Genomic DNA, 16486 nt, shown 5'->3' with positions numbered 1-16486 from the left:
ACACAGACGGGCAGACAGACAACGGCACACAGACAGCTGCACACACAAACAGGCAGACAGCACACACAAAAAGGCCGACAGACAGTGGCGCACATACACAGGCAGACAAGGGCACACACATACAGTCAAACAGTACACACACGCGCAGGCAGACAGCACACACACACACACAGACAGGACACACACAAAGCCAGACAGCGACACACACACAGAGACAGATAGACAGCGTAACGCACAAACAGCAGCACACACACAGAGACAACAGCACACACACACAGGCTGACAGACAGTGGCACAAACACACAGGCCGACAGACAGCGGCACACACACACACACAGGCAGACAGCGACACACACACACACAGGCAACAACACGCACATACAGACAGACAGCGGCAGACAGCGGCACACACACACACACAGGCAGGTTTTGGTATGGGTTTTAAGAAGCTGTGTGTCCAGTCCTCCGGCACATGTTCATTGGGGAAACTGTTTTGATACAGATTGAAAAGTTTGCTTCTGTCTTCTTCTGATAGCTCCTTGATGTCCGAGGAACGAACTTTGTCTGGACCAGGAGCCGATTCTTTCTTGCATTTAGCTATTGCTTCGTTTATTTATTTATTTATGTACGCTTATAGTTGACTTCATCACGTTTTTGCGCCTTATACATGTTAGTAGTAGTGGTAGTAGGGGTTTTTTTTGTTTTTTTTTTTATGTATGTATCTATTATTTATTCACCCTTTTTTTTTCTCAAGGCCTGATTAAGCGCGTTGGGTTGCGCTGCTGGTCAGGCATCTGCTTGGCAGATGTGGTGTAGCGTATATATGGATTTGTCCGAACGCAGTGAAGCCTCCTTGAGCTACTGAAACTTCGTTTAGATCATCTACTGTGAAGTCACCATCGGGTCCAGTCTGCATGAGGGTTTGGTTTAACTCATCAACAAATTTTTTTTTTTCATCAAAGTTTCTTTGATCGCGGATCCTTTTTCTTCGTTTGTCTTAAGCTTGGTTCCATCAGTATCTAACATGTCTGGGGTTGTTGTTATGCATGTTTTCCCTCCCATGCGACGATAAAATTGCCAGAACTCTGTCAATGTTGTGTCATAACTGAGCGCCTCGCAAAACTGTTTCCACTTGTCATTTTTGGCCTCTGTTTTGTTTTTTCTTTCATTTTTGTTTCAATTTCTTTGTCCGGAGGTTTTGTTCTTTCTTTTTGCCAAAGTCTGACAGCCCCATGTTTTTTCAATCCAGGCTCTCTCTGTGTCGGTATTCCATCATGGGGGCTGAATAGATTGCATCCAGTTCGGTGCCGTTCTTTTGTTTCTTCTGCGTCTTACTTTTTCGATGATGGTTGTCCCTTTGGTTTCATACTGAAATGGATCACGCGGTTTCATACAGGGTTTATCTGATAGTTTCTGTAGACTGAACACTAGCGGGAGGTGATCACTGCCTTGGTGTGGAAGCGTCTCTGCATTCATAACTACTCTGAATTTTGGAGATGTCGATCACACTGTCACTGTCCCCTTGTCTTGTTCCAAGGCGAGTTGGGGATGTGGTTGATAGTGGGCTAAGAAGAATTTCCCCTATCATTCCTTCAAGTGCGAGTCCTTGTGGGTTGGTGTTCCGCTGGTCCCATAACTTCGATCTTGCATTACGGTCTCTATAGATAATGACAGTCTCCAAATTCGTTCTCTATTTCCAATAAAAAGGCCCAATCTGCTTTTGTTGTGCAGGTTCCTGGGTGAACATAGGCATTGATGAGCACGATGCTTTTGTGAATTCCGTCAGGTTTTTCAACCCACTAGTTCACACGAGGTGTTACACCATTTCTCTGGATTTATGGTGGAAACTTGCTTTTTTTAGATTTTTGTTTAGTATGATTGCTACTCCTCTTCTTTCATTCCTTTGAAAGACTGAAATTCTCAAAATGTATTGGTCTGTCTGCACTTGTCCTGGTCTCTTGGAGACATAAAATGTCAAAATCATATGCCAATTTCTCAATTGTTGAGATTCTCATTCTCGTGCTGGAGCAATTCCAACTGCCGATTCTAAAGAATTTCTTTGACAGCCGCTCTGCTTTTGTCAGTCTGCTACCTAAGCACGATCTCTTCCCACCTCCTTTGCCAGACTGTTTTGGGGATCTGAATTTATGTCTCGTGCAATGCAGCTGATACCCGAGGAGCACGTGAGACAGGGTTTTGTTAGTATCCATAGAAGGGTGTTCTATGTGGTGAGGGAAAATATTCGGTCGTCCTGACAGAGCCTCTTATAAGGGAAGGGCAGAGGATGATCCTTGGAACAACAAAGGACACGCCCACGGAAACCATGTGATACCTGCTTGACTTTCCTTCAGTGCAGGCCAGAAACATGTAAGAACAGGTTAAGACCTACTTCAGAGCATTAGAAAACCCTAAAAACCCACTGCATGACGCAGTCAAGGAACCAAAAGGCAGCCGTCTAGGACGAGGAAGATCATGGATGGGGAAAGCAGAAGACACAATCCAGCTAGTATGCCGACTACAAGACCTGAAAGAAACAAAAGGGAGGAAAACCCCGAAAACCTCATCTATTCAACACAGCCATTTCACCCACTCTAGGAAGACATTGTCGGGAATGGCCGGAGGGCAAAACTGATGTAGAAGTGAAGCTACTCACAGAATAAAACAGTAAAGAAGAGGACATCATCATATTCACAGATGGCTCAGTCACCAAGGCCAATCCGGTTGGGGATTCACTGCGAAACAAAATGGAAAAACAATTAGGGAAGAGAATGCTGCCTACTAAGTCACAACCTCCAGCCTAACAATGGAAGTTGAAGCTGTGACATCCATCTGGAAAGAGGCAGAGATCATCCCGATCCTGATCCCAAAGAAAGGAAAGAACAAGGACCCCCCGCAGCTACAGACCAATCAGCCTTCTGAGCTGTGTTGGCAAGCTGCTGGAAAGGATGGTCAACCACCACCTCACCTTCCTCCTGGAAACACAGAACATCCTTTTACCTACCCAGACCGGCTACAGAAAATTCCTCAACACAGAAGACCAACTAGCCCTCCTCGTCCAGGACATCGTAAACTCTTTTCAGGAGAAGAAGACACAGGCCGTGTTTTTTGATCTGTCGAGAGCGTTTGACAAAGTGTGGAAGGAGGGCCTCATCCTGAAAATTCTCCAAGCCGGCGTATGTAGCAAGATGTACATGTGGATCCACCACTACCTCTTTGGCAGGACAGCAAGGGTCAAACTAGACGGCTTCCACAGCAGAAAGGTCAAGCTGCATGGGGGTGTCCCCCAGGGAGGAGTGCTTTCCCCAACAGTTTCTGTTGTATATCAACGACATCAAAGATAACATCACAAAGCACGTCTCCAACGGTCTCCATGTAGACGACCTGGCAGTATGGACATCCGCTGAACACACCAGCACGGCCTCCTACCGGCTTCAGGAAGTTGTCAGCAATATCGCCACACGGACTGGGGTCTTGAGCTCAACACCACAAACACCAACGCAACACTCTTCTGTCTCTCCACCGCCAATGAGCAAGTCAAGCTGAAGCTCCAGGGATAGGTCTTGCCCAAGATGGACACACCAACATTCCTTGGCGTCAAGTTGGATACCCGCCTGACCTGGAGGCCCCAGATTGAGGAGATGGAGAGGAGAGGCATCCGCAAGCTAGCCCTGCTGAAGAGGCTGGCCGGGACGACTTGGGGAGCGGACAGCAGGCATTTCGTCAGGGTCTACACGGGAGCGGTCAGACCCACCATGGAGTACGCCTCAACCTCGTGGGGCACAGCCTCCAGACCAACAAGAGCCGGCTCGACAAAGTCCAAAACATGGGACTACGCCTCATACTTGGAGCCATGAGCTCCACGCTGATCCATGACATGGAGAAAACTGCTAACGTAGAGCCTCTGGAGAGAAGACGCGACCTAAAAGTCCTGATGCAGGGAGAGAAGCTCAGAAGACTGCCCTCACGCCACCTACACCACAGACTGGAGCAGCCCACCAAGAACCGTCTCAAACGTCAGAGCCTCAACCACGAGTATAAGGCACTCAGAGCACAGCACAGCGATGTTCTGGCAGCAAAAGGGGAGTCTTGCACTGACCCTGCCTTGCCTGACTGGAGGCTCGACCAAGAGATAGAGGCCACCATCAGCCTCAGAGTTCCTGGCATCACCACCGAAGACCAGCAAGCAGCTACTCTCAAGATCCTGACTCTGGCCATGATAGAGGAGTCCTACCCAGCCAACTCCTGGACGCATGTATACACGGATCAGTGGAGGAAGCCACACACAACAGAGGCAGTGGTGTCTACGTCAAATTTCCCGATGGAGAACACAGCAGCATCGCACTCCCTGGAGGAAAGCTCTGTTCCAATTTCAGAGCTGAAGTCCTGGCCATTAGAACAGCAGCAGAATTCCTCTCCTATGTGGAAAGGCCCTTGGCAGCATCTCCATCTTCACTGACTCCATGTCCACACTCCAAGCCCTTGACTCCCCTGAACCTGGTCCACTGATCCAGTCCCTTAAGGCCTCCCTCGCAACCCTTACCCAAACAACCCTCCAGTGGGTGCCTGCCCATGTAGGCCTCCCAGGCAACGAGCGTGCAGACCACCTTGCTAAGGAAGCAAGCCAGCTCACACAGCCGACCGTTCCTGCCACGTATGAGGAAGCAAAAACTCTCCTCCGCAGCAGATTCCGAAGAGGCTGGGTCACCCTGAATGGAGGTTACCAGGCACACCAGGATCCCATCAGGACACTGGACAGGAGACACCAGACTACCATCTACTGCCTTCGCACAGGACACTGTGGCCTCCGAGCACACATGAAGAGGATTGGAGTGGCAGCCACATCCCTATGCGATTGTGGCCAGGCTGACCAGACCCCATCCCATATTCTCCAAGACGCCCCCTGTATGAGAAGATGTGGCAGCAGTCCTGGTCTGGGGGTGCGGAGCTCAACACCAAGCTCTGGGGGATGGTAGCCGATCTTCGCCGGGCGTCTAAGTTTGTGGCATCCCTTCGACTTTGACCCTGACTGCATAGCTGTCGAACGCAAAAGAAAGAAAAAAGGAAACTGTGACACATGCCCTCCAGTGGCTATCATCTATCCATATGCCCGGAAACCAACATGCCATGATTCTAACGGACTCAATGAGCCTCATACAGAAAATTGAAAGTGGAATGGGAAGCCCAGAGTGGCATGAGGCAATGCGCAACTTTCAGATTCAAAAACTTTCATGGTCATACTGCCTGGGACATGCTGGTGTTAAGGGAAATGAGCGAGCTGACAGACTTGCTGGTAACGCAACGACAAGCGGCCTACATCTAGGAAAATTGGAAATCCTCAGAAAAGTCAAAGAATACCAAAAAGAACAGGTACAAGGCCATCACACCATCGCCTCAAAGAAATAAAGGTAGAAAGAGGGAGCGGCCATAAGTCTAGCATGAAAGTTAGAACACGATGCTTTGCAAATCAAATGAATATCAGCATCATTTCCAAACCAACATTGCACTAATTTTTTCAAAACAGAACAGAGTCTTTGTGGGCTTTTCCAAATACAAGACTGAGCAACACACCAGACACCATGTTCTTGGCATCAGAGATCTTTTCCCACCCCTCTTGCGGCTAATCAGTGGCAGCCTCTGTGCGTGTGTGTATGTGTGCGTGTGCAAGGGTGTAAGTGTACACGTCAGGAGAGCTCTGAGCACGTGCGTGCGTGTGCGCGCACGCGTATGCATGTGTAGAGGACGAGGTATGTGTGTGTATGCAAGCCTACACTGTGGTAGCAACAGAATATCGGAATGTGCGGGTGTGCATATATATATTTGTATATATGTGTGTGGGGGATATGGGCGTATGTGCGTGTGCTTGTACAAGTAAGTGTGCGTGTGTGTGCTGTGGAAGCCTACAAATAAGTGTGTGGAGGGGGCAGGGGAGAGAGTGCAGGGTAATGTGTGTGTGTGTGTGCGTGTGTGTTGGGGCTCATGTACGTTTATGTGTATTTGATTGTGCTTTCATATCTGTGAAACTGCACGTTTGTTGCATATCGGTTATGCATGTGTGTGTGTGTGTGTGTGTGTGTGTGTGTGTGTGTGTGTTTGAGTGTGTGTATGCATAATTTGCATTTATTTGCTAATTTATCATCGTCTTCTTTTTTGTGCACTGAGTTGACTTCAAGATTTTGCGCCTTATAAATATTATTATTAGTAGTAGTAGTATTTTTATGTATTCATCTTTTGTTTATTTATTTATTGTTATTTATTATAAAAAAAATTTCTTTCTCTCTCAAGGCCAAAGTGCGTTAGGTTACGCTGCTGGTCAGGCATCTGCTTGGCAGATGTGGTGTAGTGTATATGGATTTGACCAAACGCAGTGACGCCTCCTCGAGCTACTGATACTGATACTGGGGAGGGCCCAGGTACAACCTGGATGGACTTCACCCTCTAACTGGGGAGGGCCCAGGTACAACCTGGAGGGTCAGGTACAACCTGGAGGGACTTCAACAAATTGGGGAAGGCCCAGGTACAACCTGGAAGGACAACTTCACCCTCTAACTGGGGAAAGCTCTTAGCTGTCAAAAACCTTGGCTGCTGACTTTTTGATTGACTTTCTATGTTGACTGTACCCACATTTATCATTGCTGGGCCAGTTATTCACTTACACGTCTACACAAGTTGCAATTTATTTTAATAAACTTATAGCCAGTTTTCATTTCTTCTACTGGTATAATCTGACAATAGGCATGCTATTTCCAGCTGCATTTTGTTGGTCTTCTTTGTGTCACTGCTCTCTCACAGGAGGAACAATGGATTTAGTTGGCAGCATACATTCAACCCTTCACTGACAAAACAGGATTTAACTGGCAGCACACATTCAACCCTTCACTGACACAGCAGGGGATTTAGCTGGCAGCACATGTTCAACCCTTCACTGACACAGCAGGGGATTTAGCTGGCAGCACATGTTCAACCCTTCACTGACACAGCAGGGGATTTAGCTGGCAGCACATGTTCAACCCTTCACTGACACAGCAGGGGATTTAACTGGCAGCACACATTCAACCCTTCACTGACACAGCAGGGGATTTAGCTGGCAGCACATGTTCAACCCTTCACTGACACAGCAGGGGATTTAGCTGGCAGCACATGTTCAACCCTTCACTGACACCGCAGGGGATTTAGCTGGCAGCACATGTTCAACCTTTCACTGACACAACAGAGAATTTAGCTGGCAGCACACTTTCACCCCTTCTTCCAGGGTTTTAGTTCACACATTACAGCATGCTGCCATCACAATGTGGTGTGAAGCAAGCATGAGCTGGGGGGTGGGGCGGGGGGGGTGGGGTGGGGTGAGGGTAGTGGTGGATAAGTTTATGAAACAGTTTGCTCAGACACTTGTTTTATTTTAGCTGCTCTCACATCTGTGCTTGGTTCATTTCCTGGTTCACTTTAAAGAACCATTCCCACAAGAGAGAGAGAGAGAGAGAGAGAAGGAAGAGAGTTCATTGAGATGAACGAAATCCAAATACACATTCACACACAAGCCAAAAAGGCAGAAGAAACACCACCATGACCGTGTAGGCTTAAAAATACTAATGATTTCAGCACAGCATGCAGGCAGGGTGATGACCGACTACATCAGCCTCTTCGAATGACAATGTGACCGACACAAACTGAAAGGTGAGCAAATCAACAGATCACTTAAAACCACTGTCTGTGTGCACACAGCTACCCGTAGTAATTATGGAGTTTACACATCAAGCACCAGCTGTTGCACAGCCTCACACCAGTGGCCAAGTTCCTGTGGTCTCTGGTTCACAGAAGAAAGTCAGCATGCCACTGCACGTCCATGGAATATGTCAGGATGTTTCTGATGACCAGTCTGTCAACGTCTGCCACGGCGCTTCATGGCAGCAGTACACTGAGGGCAGAACCACTTTCCTTTGGGGGCCTGAGCCAGGCCCACACAGCCGTAATGGAACCATTCAATGGGACACTGCAACACACACACACAAGGCCATAATGAAACCATTCAATGGGACATTGCAACACACAGTCGTAATGGAACCATTCAATGGGACACTGCACACACAGCCGTAATGGAACCATTCAAAGGGACACTGCAACACACACACATGGCCGTAATGGAACCACTCAATGGGATGCTGCAACACACACACATGGCTGTAATGGAACCACTCAATGGGATGCTGCAACACACACACATGGCCGTAATGGAACCATTCAAAGGGACACTGCAACACACACACATGGCCGTAATGGAACCACTCAATGGGATGCTGCAACACACACACACGGCCATAATTGAACCATTCCATGGGACACTGCAACATACCCAAAGCTGTAATGGAACCACTTAATGGGACACTGCAACACACACACACAGCCATAATGGAACCATTCAATGGGACATTGCAAAACACAAACACACAGCCATAACAGAACCATTCAATGGGACACTGAAGCACACACACACATACAGTCATAAGAGAACCATTCAATGGGACACACACACAGCCATAATGGAACCATTCAAAGGGACACTGTAACACACTCACAGAGCCGTAATGAAACCATTCAATGGGACACTGTAACACACACACACACAGAGCCACAATGAAACCATTCCATGGAAAACTGTCACACACACAGAGCCATAATGTGACCATCAATGGGACACACAGAGCCGTAATGAAACCATTTAATGCAACACTGCAACACACACACACAGCCGTAATGAAACCATTTCATGGGACACTGTAACACACACACACACAAAGCTGTAATGGGACCATCACTGGGACAAACAGAGCTGTAATGGAACCATTCAATGGAAGACTGTAAAACACAGCCATAATGCAATCATTCAATGGGACACTGCAACACACACACACACAGCTGTAATGCAACCCTTCAATGGGATGCTGTAACACACACACACACAACCGTAATGGAACCATTCAATAGGATGCTCCAACACACACACACAGCCATAATGCAACCATTCTACGGGACACTGCAACACACACACACAGCTGTAATGGAACCCTTCAATGGGATGCTGCAAAACACACACAGCCGTAATGGAACCATTCAATGCGACACTGTTTTATATTATGAACACATATGCAGACATGTTTGAAATAATAATAATACACTCGTACACATCTCTGAAATGGACAGAATCCTTAACCAAGACTTGGTTTCATGACACATTTATGACTACTATGTGCATCTGATAGCAGGACCATGCTCCCCTCTCTCATACAAAGGGAAATGCTGCGAAATGCTGCAAAATGCGCTGAGGACAACAAAGTGAAAGCAATAACAAAGAGGATGGCACCAAGTCTGAGGGCTGGACCAGTGGTATCCAAGAGCTACACTACACAGCTGAACCATTGAGTCCACCAAGAGCTACACTACACAGCTGGACCAGTGGTATCCAAAAGCTACACTACACAGCTGGACCAGTGGTATCCAAGAGCTACACTACACAGCTGGACCAGTGGTGTCTACTAAGAGCTGCACTACACAGCTGAACCAGTGGTGTCTACTAAGAGCTACACTACACAGCTGGACCAGTGGTATCCAAGAGCTACACTACACAGCTGGACCAGTGGTATCCAAGAGCTACACTACACAGCTGAACCATTGAGTCCACCAAGAGCTGCACTACACAGCTGGACCAGTGGTGTCTACTAAGAGCTGCACTACACAGCTGGACCAGTGTGATCCCATGCTTTGATGACTTGAATATAGTTGAAAACTACACTGGTGTGATCCCATGGACAGCTGTTTAGAGATAATGCCATGAAAACATGAAAACTACACTGGTGTAATCCCATGCCTTGATGACATGAAAACTACACTGCTGTGATCCCATGCACAGCGGTTGAGAGACAATGCCTTGATGACATGAAAACTACACTGCTGTGATCCCATGCACAGTGGCTGAGAGATAATGCCTTGATGACAAGAAAACTGTGATCCCATGCACAGCTGTTGAGGGACAGTGCCTTGATGACATGAAAATTACACTGGTGTGATCCCATGTACAGCTGTCTAGAGACATTGCCTTGATGACATGAAAGCTACACTGGTGTGATCCCATGTACAGCTGTCTAGAGACATTGCCTTGATGACATGAAAGCTACACTGGTGTGATCCCATGCTTTGATGACATGAAAACTAAACTGCTGTGATCCCATGCCTCAAAAACATGAAAACTACACTGCTGTGATCCCATGCCTCGATAACATGAAAACTACACTGCTGTGATCCCATGCCTCAATAACATGAAAACTACACTGCTGTGATCCCATGCCTCGATAACATGAAAACTACACTGCTGAGATCCCATGTACAGCTGTTCAGAGACAATGCCCTGATGACATGAAAACTACACTGGTGTGATCCCATGGACAGCTGTTTAAGAGACATTGCCTTGATGACATGAAAACTACACTGGTGTGATCCCATGCCATGATGACATGAAAACTACACTGCTGTGATCCCATGGACAGCCGTTTAAGAGACATTGCCTTGATGACATGAAAACTACACTGGTGTGATCCCATTCACAGCTGCTGAGAGACAATGCCTTGACGACATGAAAACTACACTGCTGTGATCCCATGTACAGCTGTTTAGAGACACTGCCTTGATGACATGAAAACTACACTGCTGTGATCCCATGCCTTGATGACATGAAAACTACACTGCTGTGATCCCATGCCTTGATGACATGAAAACTACACAGCTGTGATCCCATTCACAGCTGTTGAGAGACAATGCCTTGATGACATGAAAACTGTGATCCCATTCACAGCTGTTGAGAGACAATGCCTTGATGACATGAAAACTACACTGCTGTGATCCCATGTACAGCTGTTTAGAGACACTGCCTTGATGACATGAAAACTACACTGCTGTGATCCCATGCACAGCTGTTCAGAAACAATGCCATGACATGAAAACTACACTGCTGTGATCCCATACCTTGATGACATGAAAACTACACTGCTGTGATCCCATGCACAGCTGTTCAGAGACACTGCCATAACATGAAAACTACACTGCTGTGATCCCATGTACAGGTGTTTAGAGACATTGCCTTGAACACATGAAAACTACACTTGTGTGATCCAACATACAGCTAGCTATGCTTTGAGGCAATGCCTTGATGATATGAAAACTACACTGGTGTGATCCAAAATACACCTATGCTTTGAGGCAATGCCTTGATGACATGTGGGAGTGACTGAAAAATTTGTGACTGGGGTCCAGGAATGAGTGCATAGACAAAACTAAAAATAAAGTCCATACAGATATTCCTACAAAACTGATGAGGAAAGAGAGCACAGACTTACATCGTCATTATCACAGCCCACCATGTCACCATAGGACACTTGGTTACACAGACAGTAGCGGGGTTCGTTGGGGTCAGACTGCCACTCGTCAACCTGTAGCTCCCCGCCCACCTCCTCCGTCCCCTCCACTGCCACCTGTGGTGTGGCTGCTGCCTGCTGGGCTGCTGCTGCTGCTGCTGCTGCTTGCTGCTGTGCTGCTGCTGCTTGCTGCTGCTGTAGTTGCTGCTGTTGTTGCTGTTGTGCCAGTGCTGCTGCTTTGGAAGTTTGCCTGTGATAGCAATCAGGGAGTTCCTGTCACCTTTACAACTATATCAGTTCTTGAGGGCATTTACAAACCAGAAACCTTACTTGGTTAATAAAAAAAAAAAAAAAGAAGAAAAAACCCCAAAAAACCATTCTGATCAATGGCCTGTAATTTTTTTTCAAGAGCTACTAACCCACCCATTCACATCAAACATAAATCAGTTAAATCAGCTATTCTGAAGTTTGTGCAAACATCAACTCAAGAAATAATTTTTCTTTTTAACTTTCTAACAAGTTCAAATCAGAATAACAGCCACAATGGGTGTTTAAAAACATCTTCTGGGGCATATGGTCTTTGTTTTATGTGTACGTGCATGTAAAGGTGCGGGTGAAGAGGTAAATTCCCACCCACACTGACCTGTGACATTAAGGAATGGTCTTTCACATCACTTCACCTCTAGGTCCAGACTTCCAACCATCATGATATACAGTGGAACCTCCTCACTCCGACCTTCCCTATTACGACTCCCTCTAAGATGCGACCGGCACCCTCACGACCGACACACTTTATTATATAAAATAACTCTGTATTACGACCACCTCCCAAACGCGACTTGCGACCGAAAAATATTAGTCAGATACGACTTCTTGCGTAAAATTTGCCCCAAAATGACTGAAAATAAATCGAAAATGCGTGGTACCGATCTTAAAAAGTCGCTACATTCCCACTTTTTAGACAAAGACCGGAAACACTGCTTCATAAAAGTCGCTCAGAGTTATCGCCCTTCCAATAGCGTTCGCGCCTTCCGCCAAAGACGACACAACGGTTCCACTGCACACATTTTCATCTCGGCTTCAGCTTCCACGTGCGTTTTCACTTCAAGATGTCAGCATCAAAATCTTCACGAAAAAGAAAAGCCCTGACTCTGGAAGAACGTGTCAAGGTTGTTGAACGGAGTTCGCGTGGGGAAAGTGCGATTTCCATTGCGAAATCGTTGGATGTTGGTAAAACTCAAATCCAGTCAATTATCAGAGACAAAGAGTCGATCCTGACAAGATGGCAGAGCGGTGAGAGTGGGGACAGAAAGTTGTCAAAAATTCGCAAAACCACGTACACGGACATCGACGAGGAAGTGTGGGAGTGGTTTTGTGAAGCCAGAAGAAAAAATATTCCAGTGACAGGAAAACTGATCCAAGAAAAAGCACTGTGTCTGGCTGTGGGTAGTGGGTGTGATGGCTTCATGGCATCGAATGGCTGGTTGGAAAAATGGCTAAAACGACGAAATGTTCATCAGTCGTGTCTGAGTGGTGAGCGGGGAGACGTCAACCAACAAACTGTAGATGATTGGATCGGCCGTTTGCCACATCTTTGTGAGGGCTACAGCCCGGAAAACATTTTCAACGCGGACGAGACTGGTCTTTTTTACAGAACTTTGCCGTCCAAATCGATGGTAGTGAAAGGCCAAGAGGCAGCTGGCATCAAGACATCAAAGGAGAGGGTCAGCATTCTGCTTTGTGTCAGTGCCACAGGGGAAAAACTCAAGCCTCTTGTAATTGGAAGAAGTGCCAAACCAAGGTGTTTCCAAGGACTGGACATATCATCACTTGGGGTGGATTACAAATTTAATAAAAAAGCATGGATGACCTCAATCATCTTCACAGAGTGGGCCAGTAAACTGAACAACAGAATGAAGATTTTGCAGAGACATATTCTATTGTTTGTGGACAACTGCTCTGCTCACCCCCCAATCCAGCTCTCAAACATCAAATTTGTGATGCTGCCACCCAACACCACCTCGCGTCTGCAGCCCTGTGACGCTGGAATAATCCAGGCTGTAAAACTGCAGTACAGAAAATGCCTTCTTCGCCATGTTCTTTTTGAAATGGAGAGGGATGGCACTGCCACTGGCACAGAACTGGCCAAGTCAGTCAGTCTGTTGGATGCTGTCTTCTGGCTGAAGAAAGCCTGGAACTCCTTGAAGCCAAGCACAGTGACGAGCTGTTTCAAGAAGTGTGGATTCTGTCCAGATCCTCAACAAGGTATGTGCATGTGTGTGTTTGTGTGTGTTTTTGTGCAAGACTAAGAGAGATAAAACTTATATTTTGTGTTCTATGTGTGCATTTGTGTGTATGTTTGTGATAACTCTTTATTTCATATACATTTTCTGACTTGTTTCCATTCTACAGTTAAAATTTTTTATTCATTCACATCAATTCTGGACAATACAAACACAAAGAACAGAAGTGAGTTTTCTTTGTGTGTGTGTGTGTGTGTGCTTCCATTGTCTTTGTTTCACATACATTTTGATTTGTAATTTGTAGGTGACATTTTCTGTGTGTGTGTGTGTGTGTGTGTGTGTGTGTGTGTGTGTGCTTCCATTCTCTGTTTCACATACATTGTAGGTGACATTTTCTCTGTGCATGTGCATGTGTGTGTGTGTGTGCTTCCATTCTCTTTGTTTCACATACATTTTGATTTCTAGTTTGTAGGTGACATTTTCTCTGTGCATGTGTGTGTGTGTGTGTGTGTGTTTGTGTGTGTGTGCTTCCATTGTCTTTGTTTCACATACATTTTGATTTGTAATTTGTAGGTGACATTTTCTCTGTGCATGTGTGTGTGTGTGTGTGTGTGTGTGTGTGTGTCTGTACTCTGTGTGTGTATGTGTGTTTGTTTGTGTGTATGTGTGTCTGTACTCTGTGTGTGTGCGTGCGTGTGTGTGTGTGTGTGTGTGTGCAAAGATGTCCAGGTTGCAGTGGCTACAGCTGAAGGGCCAGGTGAAGAAGAGGAGCCTCTGGGTGATGGAGCTGCTGCTCTGTTGGAGGGTGCAACACTGGAGGAGATGACAGCTGTTGAGGAAAACCTGCAGATCTTCCCTGACACCTGCTACACAGCACAATCCACAGCTTCAGGCAGTGCAGCTGAAGATGTCAAGGAAGATGCTGAGGAAGAGGAGCCTGAGGCTGAAGAAGCACCAGTGATTGACTTCTCCACAGCAGCAAAATATGCTCATGAACTTGCTCGCTTTGGACTTGCTCATGGCATCTCAATTCTTGAGAACATGAGTGATGCAAAAGTAGAGATAGAGAAAATGCACATCATCAAAAACACTGTGTCCAAAAAACAATCAATGATCTCACAGTTTTTTACAAAACAATAGCCACATGTATAGAAGAGATTTCTATGACTGTGTGTACAGTACATGTATATGTAATGTTTAGTGTTTTAATTGACACTGATTTCATCATTACAGTTTTTCTTTCATTCATATGTGTGCGTATCTATGTGTGTGAGTGCGTCTGTGTGAAATGTGCCCAATGTGACTCCTCTCTATTAAGACCCCTCTCAATTAAGACCTAAATTTGGCTGATTTTTCAAAGTCTTAATAGGGAGGTTCCACTGTAGTATACAAGTACACTTCAAAGCATGTGTATCAACAGATGAAATATAAAATCAAAATGGGGAGTTTGTTTTACGCTCCAAGTTTGGTTAAATATACTTACCATGTCAAACTGGGTCTACTGGTTTACTCTCTTTGGCCAAAATACATGGCTTACTCAGTAATAAGACATCCTGCTATTAGTTTACCATCTGCTAGTCAATCAAACGCCATTTCCAGCTAGAGTTAAAGAGTTATTCCAAAGGCCAGCAAAGAAATGCTCCATGTGAACCACAGGATGGATGGGCAGGCATTCCAGTTTGACATGTAAACTCATTCGACTCCAGGCACAATTTAACTTGTACCATGATTACTTCCCCTGTTGACCTGGTATGAGTGTTCTCACACCAACATACTATTTTGATTTCATTTATTCTTGCTTGTTACAGTTGGCATTCTAAACTGAGCCATTTACAGATTCCAGAAGCATGAAAACGAAGCTTCGATTGACTGATTAAATCAACAATTCTCCATCAATTTTCACTGTTTTAGTAAACAAGTCACTTTTTACTGCAGTGGTCACATGTAGTATTTGATAAAGGGAATCTCCAAAAACATGTCAGAGGCACAACTGCTGAGAAGTGGCCAAGTGGCATAGCCCTCACCTCATGTGCTCTTGGAATTAAGCAGCTAAGGACCTGACGGTGTCTGTGAGTGTTCTAAACAGGCTCTCTGAACCACCTTGGACAGGATCAAAAAGGGAGGAAAAGCGTAAACAACCAGGTTGCTCCAGTCCAGAGACAAAGCATCCATTGCCCAAGCTTCCAGGTCTGAGACCAGTGAGACAGAAATCGAGTTTGTTGTTGAACCTCGTGGCAAAGAGGTCCACCATCAGTTGAAACCACAAATCTCACACCCTCTGAAGGGTGTCCATGTCTAGGATCCACTCCTAGTGGAGGACCCTCTTGGACATGCTGACAGTGTCTGCCAAATGTTGGCTTTGCCCACTACGTGTCTCGCTTATAGTTCATAACACTGATGTGTCAAGAGTTCATAACGTTAACTGATGTGTCAAGGCAGGTTGTAAATGTAAGGGACAGTTTCTGTCAAGACAGAAATTGTAAATGTAAGGGATAGTTTCTGCAGGTGTTGAGAGTCTTCACATTTTTCGGTCTATTCAGTCAGTTCAACACTGTACAAATGCTGTGAAAACATTGACAACATCTATAGCAATAATGACTCATTATGACGTACAAGACCTGTGAAAACTATCAAAATCTATAGCACTGAGTCACTCTTATGAGTAAGAGCTGTGAAAACAATGTCAACATCTCTGGCACGAATGACTCATTGTGACGTATGAGAGCTGTGAAAACAATATCAGCATCTCCAGCACTAATGACTCATTGTGATGTATAAAAGCTGTGAAAACAATGTCATCATCTCTAGCACTAATGACTCATTGTGATGTATAAGAGCTGTGAA

At 45.8% G+C, this 16486-nt stretch overlaps 1 protein-coding gene across 1 annotated transcript in view; it reads right to left on the bottom strand.

The window, feature by feature from the left end:
* Positions 1-7569: 7569 nt before the first annotated feature.
* LOC143285084 (inhibitor of growth protein 3-like) overlaps positions 7570-16486 on the bottom strand; it is a 29714-nt gene continuing 20797 nt past the window's right edge. The window contains exons 9-10 of the mRNA XM_076592292.1: positions 11382-11649; positions 7570-7987 (exon numbers count right to left, since the gene is read on the bottom strand). Coding sequence (XP_076448407.1) covers positions 7877-7987; positions 11382-11649 — 379 coding nt within the window. The 3' untranslated portion in view covers positions 7570-7876. The remainder of the gene's footprint in view (positions 7988-11381; positions 11650-16486) is intronic.

The sequence above is a fragment of the Babylonia areolata genome, chromosome 8 (assembly GCF_041734735.1).
Source record: "Babylonia areolata isolate BAREFJ2019XMU chromosome 8, ASM4173473v1, whole genome shotgun sequence".
In the NCBI taxonomy this organism is placed as follows: Eukaryota; Metazoa; Mollusca; class Gastropoda; order Neogastropoda; family Buccinidae; genus Babylonia; species Babylonia areolata.
Note: the sequence above shows the minus strand (reverse complement) of the source record. Positions and strands in the feature narration are given on the sequence as shown.